Source organism: Eretmochelys imbricata, chromosome 10 (assembly GCF_965152235.1).
Source record: "Eretmochelys imbricata isolate rEreImb1 chromosome 10, rEreImb1.hap1, whole genome shotgun sequence".
Taxonomy (NCBI): Eukaryota; Metazoa; Chordata; order Testudines; family Cheloniidae; genus Eretmochelys; species Eretmochelys imbricata.
Window position 1 is genome coordinate 3932049 of NC_135581.1, and position 12634 is coordinate 3944682.

Below are 12634 nucleotides of genomic sequence, written 5' to 3' on the forward strand. Positions count from 1 at the left end.
TCCTTTTGCGCTGCCTTCAGAGCTGGGCGGCAGGAGAGCGGCAGCTAGTGGCCAGGTGCCCAGCTCTGAAGGCACAGAAGTAAGGATGGCAACACCAGACCAAGCCACCCTGACTTCTACGCTGCTGCCTTCACAGCTGGGCAGCTGCAGAGTGATGGTGGCTGACCGAGGGCCCAGCTCTGCAGGCAGCAGGGCAGAAATCAGGGTGGCGATCCCATCCCCAGCCATCCTGACTTCTGTGCTGCTGCTGGCGGCGGCTCTGCCTTCAGAGCTGGGCTCCCGGCCAGCAGCCGCCACTCTCCAATTACAACACTGTGAAATTTCAGATTTAAATAGCTGAAATTTGTGTGAAATTGACCAAAATGGACTGAGAATTTGGTAGGGTTCTATTTATAAGCAGACCCAAGTGTAAATTCTTGTACCTTTATCGTTCCCAATTTAAAGTCTTCACCAGAATCATTATAAACTATGGAAACAAAGTCATTCCCGAGGTGCCTCTTCTTGTCGCAGCGATATTTATCCAAATCCTTCGTGGGCATCAAAGTCGCAATGTGAAAAATGGCTGGGGGAAGGAGGAGGGGAAAAAAATCAAGCAAACAAAAATAAACTGGGATAGAAAATGGAAGATGCAACTAATAACTTTACTGCAGGCGATGCTGGAACAGACAGATTGATAGGGTATCTATGATCCTATAGCGGTAATGTTCTGTGTATGGCATTTGTCTGAAAGTCAAACTGACAGCTGAACTTTCATGTTGTGCTACTTTGACAAATCTGTCCTGATTTGTAAGAGCTGAACACGATCGGCCAGCTCCTCAGGCCCCATTCTAGCTGCTTTGCACTGCACGGGGGACATGTCAGAGTGCACAGCGCTGCAGACAATTTTGAGGCCGTGGAGAAGACCCTATGGGACTTCTGAAGCTGGTGCAACTTGGGAGCAGTCCTCAGTCTGCTCCCAGTTATATCGGGGCCAAAATGGCCAATCTGACCCATACGAGTTCGCCTTCTCAGATGTATTCCCTGTTACCCTACATTTATTAGCGCACACGTCCCAACATCCAAGAGAGATTTAAGGAAAAAGTCCTTTACAGCAATTTCTGTAGGGCCACAGCAGCATAGATGAGGAGAATCTGCTATGTACAGAAAGAATTAAGTACCTTAGACTTTTAAATGTATTTCTTTTCACTGCTGATTGCGTGTGATGCTGTGGTAACACCCAGTCATGAGATTAAGGTTGACAACAGCACTCAGCTTTAAATATTGTTCTTTAAAGAAACATCTGGCATGGTTTCGATGGTAGCAGATGGCTGTTATAATACATCATCTGGTTTCTGGTACTCTAGTGGCCCATAAAACAAGACTGATTTGACACAAGGACAGACATAAAACCATGTCTCATACGGTCTGTATGTTCAGAGTAAAAAGCGAGATTTTGTGTGTGTCAACCTCTCCCAAGCCATCAGTGCAGAAGATTAAACATATTAAACAACATGGAAAGGGAACCCAGACAGACTCAGGAAGCTAGTAGGAAATCCCTCTCTTTACCACACCCCAAAAACAGAAGCAATTTGGCACCACAGGGTAAAGTTTAAAGGTGTACAGACCCGCTGACTTGTGCATTAAGGCATCATTCCTGTCCCCCAAGAAGTGTAACCCTTTAATTGGGATGCCCTACCTTGCATAATGTCATCGTGCCAGCAGTAGGTAAACTGACCGTCCTCCCCACACACGTCCAGACCACCAAGGTAAATTTTATCAGGCTGACAATCTTTGAGTTCAATGAGCTTCCCTAAGCCAGTCAGAAACTCCGTGTATCTGTAGGAGCCATGTTCATTCGACAGAATAGCGATCTCATTGTTACTCTAGAGAAAAAAATTGAGTGTCTCATATGGGAGGTTCAAGTACTTACTGTTAAAATGTATTCACCTCCTTACACGTGCTGTGAACTGATTCCACGACTGGCAAGCAGAGCACAAGGGCAGACTCTGTACAGGCAGAACAGCTGGGTGACAGAAGTGTTCACTGAGTCTGGGCTGGGCTAGCAGAATATTTGCCTAAAGCCATCAAAGCTTCTAGAGCTGGCCACATGGAAGAAATGCCAATGTCACGAAGAGTCACTCGGAAATGGGGTTAGCAGAAGATACAGTGGACTAAGTGAAATATAAGCCCAGCTACTGTAAAGTTGCACAGTCGGTGCTTGTACAGCACTACGAACAAGTACGAAGGTGAAAGCTCAGGCCTTAAGGCGTTTTGCTATCGCTTGGGCACTCTCCGAATAAACTGGGAACCCACACCACAAAAAGAAGCTACTTTAAAATGGGTAGAAATTACTGCAGTTCAAGGGAAGCTGCTTGGCCTCTAGTGAAAGTTATACTTTACTACGTGTAAGAACTCACCTGTCCTTCTCCTACATAGAGCACGGCAATCTTGTGGGTATCATAGGAAGGAATTTGATCTAGGAGCTGCACCGAACTTTCAAATGTCTACAATTAAAACATGTTCACTGGTCATTTCTTTGAATGGCACTGATAAGCAGCCACACCATAGACCTTGAGAGCATATGTAGTGAGAGATTCCTGATCTCCACATAATTGATAAACTTCATTAAGGTATTTACCACAGAAAGGCACATATAATATTAGCGTCTGACTGATACAAATAAAGTGTTTAATAGGGTATATTATTCCGTTTTCTGTTTTTTATGTTTCATATTAATTTAATCTCCTGACAACTGAATGTATCTGAAGCACCAGCCATGAAAACTGATAGACTCTTCTTATACTGTGTTTAACTCTAAGCATAGAGAACTCACTGCAGGGTCAGCTGTAGAAAACACTTTTCTGGATAATACTGTCACACAGAACAGTACTTCAGCGGGGAGATGGACAAATAATGGGTGAGCTAGTTTGCTACTTGGACCAAGGAAATGACAACCCAAACTCATATTTTACTAGTACGTTCTCTACGCTTTGTGCCATCTCCACAGAGCTGTACTTCCCCACAGAACACTGGTGTTATTCTGATCTATTTCTGCGACGGATAACTCCCCTTGGCCAGTCCCAGTCTGTCATATTGGTCACCACCAATTGTTTAGCCACCTTCTCCAACACACATTGCCCAATTTCACCCGGTGCTGTTACCACCAAAGCAACAACACACCTACTTGTTTGGAAGCTAGTACAAGGGAGCAAAAACCCTGCCCTTGGAGACCAAGTGTACTGCTTGGCAAGCAAATCGGTTGCTGTTGGCTCTAGGAGTGGGAACTGAGCCATCTCATCACAGCAGTACATAAGCATTGTGAGAAATAGGGAGGGGAGGGAAATCACAATCCACAATTACAAACAAGGGTCATCAGTTCATCAGTGATACCCAAGATTTTACATCTCCAGCAGCCGGGCCATTAAGGGACCACCCATAACTGCCACTATCCAGCCTCTTAATTCGTTAATTAGTATATATTTCGATTTTTAAAAGCGAGTGTGATTAAAGCAATCATTCCAAGTGTTCATACTTAAAATATTGCCTACCTCATTTGGCAACAAAAGGGGCTTGTTGGATTCATCTCCAAAGAACGGGGAGTGGTATAACTGTAAAAACACAAAGCTAAAAAGAGAAATTAAATCCCGTTACCCTACAAGAAAGCCCCCGTCTATCTGCGCTTTACGAGAGGTCTGAGATCAGCTGCTCACAGTGCAGAATCCCTCCTTTGACGGCACGGCAGGTATTTCCTCCGCCTACAGTTTCTGTATATGCACACGCTGTACCATAAAATCAAATAGCTCAATAATGACAGCAGCATGACTTCCCTACACCAGCAAGGGCACTGGATCTTTATGAAACACAAAGGAGTGGAAATCAAATCCTATCTCACGGCCATTGTTTTATTTTGGATCTAGAAGATTAATGAATTCTCTTAGGCTCTGGACTCCTCTAAATATTTCACAAATTAATATACTACCAGCAAGGTTAAGATCTTCAAATTAGAGCTCTGGGATACTACTAGGCTCAAACAACCAATCTAATTTACTTTTCCCCCCACTGTTCATGCGGTGTACCATTTTGCATTTCACTCATCTCGGACGGAGAGACTGCTCTGGTTCACTGGTTTATAGTTAAATTGCTTTCTAGCTCTTCTGCATTCAAATTGCATGTGTGTTTTGATTTCAAATGGGGAGGATTGTTAATCCAAATTAATTGTTTTTAGCAACCAAAAAAAAGAAAAGGTTTAGAAATTGTTGAGATGTTTGCCACATTTCTTTTTGCCCAAAATTCAGGTTACAGGTGCTAAAACATGGATTAAATTATAGGAAGTTACACCTCCTGTCTGTTCAGTTTTAGGTTTTGTAAGATCCAGAAAACCTCACGTGTTGCATTTAAACAAATTTAGCTAAAGCTCTAAAAAATCTTAGTTCTAAGACACGAGTTAAAATGAAGTTTATATCTGGAAACACCATAAGCGCTTTTTAGGCACCCCCCGCAGCTAGCTACCCACCTTGGGTTTATTCCAGGTACCTTCTCGGCATTGGAGGCTGCTGTCCTGCTCTTGAAGGCATCTCTCTCTATCCTTTTGCCCCTCCTCGAAGGGGCTGAATCCGAGATGGTGTACCCTCTAGGACGGTGGCCGCTGGGTGAGCGGGGAGAGGAAGAAGGGACGCTGCAATCCAGTCTGGCTGTACCCGTTAGTCCAGCGTCATCCCCTTTGCTCAGCCAGCTACTGGCCCCTTCTCCTTCAAGGTTCCCAGACTGAGATTTCGATTTCAGTTCTGTGCTCAGCCTTCCAGTTGCTTCTTTAGTGTTTGTGTCTTTGAGGACTTCCTGCAGCGTCTGAAGCTCAGGGGAAGAGCTGGATTTGCTGAGTGGCTGGGAAGGCTGGAAGGAGAGCTCTTCCAGAGTCCTGCCATCCTCCGAAGGGATGACCCTGCCGATAGGAATTCCGCCGGCCACCAGTTCGTCGGATTTCAGAGATTTCTCTTCTTGACTAGATGTTGAAGAGGACTTAAAGAAAAAGTCAAAGAAAAGCTGTTTTTCTGAGTAGCACCTTGACAAAACCCACAAGAGAACACGAATGGGAAAGACACCAGTGGACAGGGAGACATTGCCACCACTAAATACACTATACTAAAGTATTACTGCTTCAATATAGGCAGATATGGCCTAATTACCAGAAGGACAGAAGCCTCAGCCCTGAGCCCATATGCATGCAGTTACCATTTCTCCTGTGTGCGCAAATGGCCAGCAAGGCCTTAGATTGACCATCTGAGCCCACAAGCATAACTGCACGTGCAATCTACCCAAGTTCAAAGCCTTTTGCTATAGTTAAAACAATAAAAAGTGCAAATGGAGAACACATACAAATCTGCAGTGTATATTAAAGCTCCTTCTCTGGCTTGAGACAGAAAAGTTATTTGATTGGTATTCAGTCGGCTGCATGACAGCCTTACCCTGCTGTAAGCCTTGTGTGGTTTGCTGAACTTCTCCTCAGCCAGGGCTTGCTCAGAGCACACAGCCTTAAAGTCTTCAAACTCTTGAGATGCCAGGGAATCGGTTTCTTTTAAATCCACTTCCAATTGGCTCCCCTCTTCCAGAACTACCGCTGATTCTACCAAGACACAAACAGAGTAACTGAGGCATGTAGAGAGGAGTGGAACGATGGGGCCCCATCCTTTCCTCTGAAGTACCAGCCTTTTCCCTACTAGGATTTTAGTGGAAGGCCATATTCAATGTGCGGTATAACATATATCTTTGATCACAGAGTGTGGACTTTAATGGCACACCAGACTTGCTAGAGGTCTCCCCTTCACACAGAATAATTGGTCGACTTACCCTCATACCAAAGGGTTGTACAACTGCTTTGTCACACTAAGCGCAGTGCTGCCAAACTGTTACTAATGGACACGTAATGGAAAGATAGTGGAGAAAATGGATCCTTGCGCATATTAATACTCAAGTATCAGGACAGACAGTAACTAGAGAGATGTAAGGAAGTGCAAGACTAGCACTAAAGTTTATTATTAAACAGGCAACGAAAACATAAGTTCTATGCAACTGTGGAAAAGAATAAGCCTAGTATATAACAAATGCTCTCGTGCCTTAAACGGAGGAGGAGACAAGAAAATTCATTAGAAGTCATTTACTTGCATTTTGACAGTTTTCTCAGTATGCTTCAGTAGAAGTTAACCAGTATAGCCTATGCTTTATTAAAGGACAGGAGGACATCATTAATGCATGTATTGCAGCAATATTGGAAAGTCTGCATGTGGTTTCCAATCAGACAAATAGCTAATTAAACAGACCAGACTGAAAGAAAGCTCCGTGTAAGTGCTGTGTATGGAGAAGAGGTTAGTGGAAGGGGTAACCAAGTGTCTACTGTAAGACACAGTAACCCTGAACACAGGAATGCGTTTGACTGAAGACTTCTGTTTGCCTTGTTTTTTTTGTCCTGAGGAAAAGGCTGAAGTACAGGAGGCTTCCCATTACGTACACACAGAATTGGAAGACCAATCTGGAAGGCTAAGATTTGTTTTCCAAAGTAAAATAAAAAAAAAAAAATTTAGCACACGCGCACACACACAAAAAATCAGCAAAAAAAAAAAGTCACTAAAGCAGCTTTTCCTAGATTGATTTCAGCTCGCAGGACCAAAGTTATTTCAAGAAGCAATTAAGAATTAGCATTGCACACACATACTTTCTAAAAACGTGCTGATCTGGTTAGCTGTCCAAGCCAGAACACACCTGCACATACTCTGGGGTTTTGACTTCCCTAGTTCTAACATTACTGCCAATTTTGCTGGTGTTTTTAAATAATTTGAATGTTCAGTAATTGCACTGTAGGGGGAAGTAGGATAATATGAGCAAAGCAGAGGACCATAGGAGAGTAATGTACTGCAACATCTGTGTGTCACTTTAATAGCATTGTGCCAATACAGTAATCCACAGTTATGAATAACCAGCTATTCCACATAGGATTTTCCACTGAAGGAAGGTGGCATTTAATTCACCTAATTAAGCACTGCAGACCAAATGCAATGCAACTGCTGTGTTTAGAGGTATCCATTTTGATTACCATCTACAGATCTGATATATTTAGGAAATAGATTATAGCCCCAAAGCAAGAGGAAGATTTTACACAGCTACTGAATTTACAGAAAGCTACAATTTGTTATATATTTCTCCTTGAAATAGATTTTGGTTTTTGTTTTTAAAAAAACCTTGTAACTAGCAATTATACTGTCGTTTCAAACTTAGACTTTCTAACTAGCTTCTCTTTTCAGATTCTTTTCCCACGGCCAGTTTTGGTTGACTACTCAGGGCAATGAGAAGCACTGGGGTTTCACTTGTGTAGAGTTATATATGCAGCATTGCAGGAGCTATTCCTAGAAGGGGGAAGCTTCTGAATTAATAAACAGAATTACAAGATCTAACTTCAAAGTTAGGAAACTCAGATCTTTTATGATGTCACTCTATAGTCTAAATCTCATGAGCTATGACCTCACTCCACCCAAAAAAGGGTTGCATTAAAGTTACTCATGCTTGCAAATGTCGTATCTGGCTTGGACTTCTTCATGCTAGTCAAGATCCCATTCGTCGAAGGTAATGAGACCAGCAGGGACAAACAGGAAACATGGCAGGGTGATGAGGTATGAGGGAGACAGTTTCTATGAATCAGAGGTGTTCTTCTATGGCAAAATTTTTTTTTCCTTAAAGAGATATATATACCTGCCCAGGATATGCTCCTGTGCAACTTTCCTTGACAACTGGACTGGTACATGGAAGAGAAAGAAGCCACTGCAAAGGGAAATCAAGTGAGCAGCTACATCAAAAGGAAGGAGAGACTATATGAAAAAATTAAAAAGCACAGAGTTTAATGTAACCAGGAGCCTATTTAAAAAATAAAATAAAAGCAAAGAACAAGCTGGGAAAGTCTCACTAGATGTAAAAAGGGAAAACTTAAGGGTCGAGGGTCTCATTGACACAAATAAAGAGGCATAAACACATTCAAACAATCAGACTCAGAAATTGTTCTCTGGGAGAAACGGAATTTCTGATTTGTTATTTTAAATCTACAAGAGGGGTCAACTTTACCAGAGTCCCAGCACAAGCAAGAAATGAGCCCAGACAGCCAGTTATTTTGCAGGTGTCATTTAAGTATTTAGGAGAATTTAAACAGCAGGATATGGATAAAGGTTCACAAAGGGAGAGATTTAGCCTCTTTAAAAAGAATATATACATGGGCATTACAATCTCAACACTTCTTAAATATAGGTCTTTGTGCCAATTGATTATGGTAAGTTTGTAGTAAGACATCAGCTGAACATGAATATGGCTGAAACAATTCACTGCACATTCAAAACTCTGTGTGAGTGGCAGTCAACAAGCGGGTCTCAAGTTGGCTGCTTTTAGCTTTTCCAAACTGATCAGGCAGCATTTGTCTATACACCAGAACTTGCAGGAGTTCATACAAATCAAAGAGCCTGCTGGAGCGGAGGAGTGTTTAAAAAAAAATAAAAAATTCACCATTCAATTTTGCCTTCCAGTTTTAACTGCCTGGGTTTTTGCATGCACATGTTTTGAAGGAATAAAATCAGATCCCGCATAGGCAAGGTTTAATAGCGAAGCTGAACCTGGAAATAGGCACTTTTACTGGGCTCCCAGACAACCTGCACTGTGGCTGACGCCACCATACAGTCTTGTCTGCTGCTAACAGTGGGTCAGTCTCAGAGTTCTAAGCAGCACGCCCATTAGATTTGCTCCGAACAGGGTTAGCTTGAAATGCCAGCAGTCAGTCGACGTTAGGAATCCCAATATTAGTAACACCCGGGGAGCTGTACCAGCGCTAGCAGCAGTGTAAAGCAGGCCCAAAGCCTCCTTGGTGCAGAGAAGTGGATGTTTAAAAAGCCTACCGCCCGAAAGTCAAATGAATAAAACACTCAGGACTCAAGACAGAAGTCATCACAGAGGCACACACCCCGGCTATTAACGTGATGTGCGCTCTGCCACATCATCCTGAAGACACTTGCAAAAAAGAGCAGCAATGACTCCTCAGAGGGAGGGTTTATAGTCGGCCATTATCTTAGTAACCACTGCCCAATGGAAAAAAATCTATGCAAGAGGTAACGAAAAACATGAATGCTGGAGAAGATCCATCCAGACACACGGACAAGCTTTGGCTCAACCTTAAAACAAGCAGTAGACCAAAAAATAGGCTCTGGTCAATTTCACTCAGGACACATTTAGCTTGAGACCACTACAAAATAGCTCCCTTTTAGGAATAAGGGGTGCCTAAGGAAAGGGATTACCTCACTTCTAATATGCCATGGGAGATCAGGAAGGGCTTACTTTACTGAATACTAAGCTCACGAGGAGAGCTAAGCCCTCCCGATCATGACCTTATTTTCTACCTTGAACTACTAGATTTGCAGCAATTCACAGCTGAAGACTGCTGCAGTCTCACCACGTTTTATACAAGCGAGTGCCGGCTCTCTGGGACATGCTACATTCATCTCTCACCTGTATTGGAACGCTGCAGAAGAGATGGTTTGGATGTCCCGGTGGCCAAGCTGGAGGAAGGGACTGAGAGGGACTTGTACAAAGCCGTCTCTCTGTGCTCCTTAAATCGCTCTGCAGCCATAAGCGCGTTGGATAGCTCCTGCAGCGGCATGTTGTTTATATCTGACGAAAAGGGGCTGAGCGGGTTCTCCAGGCTCATTAACCAGCTTGTGTTACCTGGAAGGGAGGGGAACGGTCAGGAAAGTTAGATATTCTCTCCTTTTGGAGACAGAAAGTTCAAATTGCCGAACTCAGCATCATCAACAGCCCTGGGACTTGCAGATAAAAGTTAGGCTGAGTAGTTCTAGGGTTTTCTTGACAGTTAGCTGCTGATTTGGTTAATTTCACATTTTAAAGGAGAATCAGTCCCCAGTGCCACATGCTTCTCTCCTCCCCAAAACTCTTTAGTCCTGATGTTTTAGCTCAAAGCCGGCTCCCTAAAGGTTTTCAACTGCTGGAGTATTTTAATTAATCATAGAAGGCAATTTTAAATGATTCTCTCACAAGAGAGCTTCAAGCTGAAATATGCAAGTCTTGCTTTCACATGGCTTCTGGAATGTATTGATGTCCAGGAATTTTGAGATTACTCTGGTTTTTTAACCTTCATACCCTCAACACCATTGCTACTCCTTCACAAACAGCAGTCATGCACTAAGTTATTACCCCAGCAATGGGCCTTGTTCACACTTTGGAAATTAGATTTGTAAGAAGGAACGCAGCGGCGCTCAGAAATGACAGTACCATAATGAATAGATAATTGAGTGCCAACACAATGCCCATACGGATCAGTGCAGCAGGATTTAGTTTACATAAGGATTTTAATCTTCTCATGGGAGCGTCTTAAAACTTTGCATCATTAAAAGGTGCAATTTCCAAAGACCTGGCTGACAAATTAAACATTAAGAACAGAGAGGTTAAGCAGCATGGAAGAATTCCATTTACATTTAATGACATGGATATTTTTTCTATATAATCCCAATTTCTTAGTAAACCACAGCTCAGAAGCCCCTTTGTGCAGCTGGTTAAGGAGTACCTGTGGGCCTCCGGACTAATACTTCTGCCCAGCCCTGTGTCAGCAGTGGGACATATGAAGCCAGGTTTGTTTTTTCTTTCTGCAGAGGAGCATGGCCACCAGGAGTGGCCTTCTCTGTTCGAGGTGCAGAACCAGCAGGACTCCGTAACCCCTGTGGGGCTGAGCTGTCTAAAGCACCAACACGTAAGGCATGACCACCTGGCAAAACAAAAGACATGGAGGGTAAGAAAGGATGAACCCAGGAGCTCAGTTCAGAGAGAGACAACCTGACTCAGTGCCAAGAAAACAGGTAATAAATAGACTCATAGACATTAAGGTCAGAAGGGACCATTAGGATCATCTAGTCTGACCTCCTGCACAATGCAGGTCACAGAATCTCACCCACCCACTCCTGCAATAAACCTCTCACCTATGTCTGAGCTACTGAAGTCCTCAAATCATGGTTTAAAGACTTCAAGGTGAAGAGAATCCTCCAGCAAGTGACCCGTGCCCCACGCTGCAGAGGAAGGCGAAAAACTCTCAGGGCCTCCTCCAATCTGCCCTGGAGGAAAATTCTTTCCTGACCCAATAGTTCTGTGCACTTTGATAGCATCTTTGATCCCTATATCTCACATGAATGAACTGTAAATTGTGCTGAAAACCTGGCAGAAGTATACATTGGACTCTTAAGCCAGGGGGATTGGCTACTAGAGATGGCTTTACTGCAGGTTTCACCATACAAACAACCGCTAAGACCAGCAGGCAGAAATCAACCATTCAGGAAGCCAGCATTCATTGCTTCTACTCATTCTAGTTCTTTATACTAAGTACGGGGTCCTGTGATCAGACCACTCTTTTCTTTTTACATGGCCTAAGTTTAGGTCTGAGACTGGACACGCAGATCAGACTTGCCCAATAATGGTTGCAAGGACAGAAACGTGCAGAGACTGCTTACCAGACATTGACCTGACTCTGTTGCGAGATCCTCTGCACACCTGCTGCCCAGCTTGAGATTCCAACTTTGCTGGAGCTTCTTTAGTTTGTCTCACTTGCAAAACAGGGTCTGAACTAAGGCGGGGGAGGGAGGGGAAAAAGAAGGATAACTAGTAATGTATATTCCTGTTTTTGTGTCTTTTTGTAACTTAAAGTTTTGCCTAGAGGGACTCTCTATGTTTTGAATCTGATTACCCTATAAAGTATTTACAATCCTGATGTTACAGAGGTGATTCTTTTACTTTTTCTTCAATTAAAATTCTTCTTCTAAGAACCTGATTGCTTTTTCACTGTTCTTAAGATCCCAGGGTTTGGGTCTGTGTTCACCTATGCAAATTGGTGAGGATTTTTATCAACCCTTCCCCAGGAAAGGGGGTGTAGGGTTTGAGGAGGATTTTGGGGGGAAAGACGTTTCCAAGCGGGCTCTTTCCCGGATATATATTTGTTAGACGCTTGGTGGTGGCAGCAATGAAGTCCAAGGGCAAAAGGTAAAATAATTTGTACCTTGGGGAAGTTTTAACCTAAGCTGGTAAAAATAAGCTTAGGGGGTTTTCATGCAGGTCCCCACATCTTACCCTAGAGTTCAGAGTGGGGATGAAGTGAGCTGTAGCTCACGAAAGCTTATGCTCAGATAAATTTGTTAGCCTCTAAGGTGCCACAAGTCCTCCTTTTCTTTTTGTGAACACAGACTAACACGGCTGCTACTCTGAAACTAGTAACACAGTGGGTTATAATTCATACCGGACAAACAAATGTGATCATTCCTTTTATTTACAAAACAGTACCTTCAAATCAGTTCTAACACAATGGTTTTTAACTGGCTTCATTACGGAAAAGAATGTTAAAATCAGAGTGACGTTTACCTTGACTCTGTACTGCTCTGGAGCTCTCCAGAGTCAAGGCCCAACAATGACCGTGTCCCTGTTCCAACACTCGTCGTGATAGTCACTAGCTTGTTACCAACCAGCCACGTCTTCGTCCTTCCCCCAGCCAAGAGGAACTCTCCCACAGGAGACCTAGAAATACAGTCTGGAGTGAATACAACTCACATATGTCGCCCAACACCAGCGATTCAGCCGGGAA

The 12634-nt window shown here is 43.3% G+C and overlaps 1 protein-coding gene across 8 annotated transcripts in view; it reads right to left on the bottom strand.

Moving 5' to 3' along the window:
• The window catches only part of TSC2 (TSC complex subunit 2), a 44049-nt gene that overhangs the window by 5160 nt on the left and 26255 nt on the right, over positions 1-12634 (bottom strand). For 7 of the 8 annotated variants that reach the window (XM_077829026.1, XM_077829028.1, XM_077829025.1 and 4 more), the window contains 10 exons: positions 12415-12567; positions 11514-11626; positions 10580-10777; positions 9508-9723; positions 5442-5599; positions 4493-4995; positions 3528-3603; positions 2397-2483; positions 1676-1862; positions 423-562 (listed from right to left, as the gene is read on the bottom strand). In XM_077829026.1, the coding sequence (XP_077685152.1) occupies positions 423-562; positions 1676-1862; positions 2397-2483; positions 3528-3603; positions 4493-4995; positions 5442-5599; positions 9508-9723; positions 10580-10777; positions 11514-11626; positions 12415-12567 (1831 nt within the window). Of the gene's footprint in view, positions 1-422; positions 563-1675; positions 1863-2396; positions 2484-3527; positions 3604-4492; positions 4996-5441; positions 5611-7664; positions 7786-9507; positions 9724-10579; positions 10778-11513; positions 11627-12414; positions 12568-12634 lie in introns of all 8 variants that reach the window. The other variant, XM_077829030.1, reaches the window with a different exon arrangement.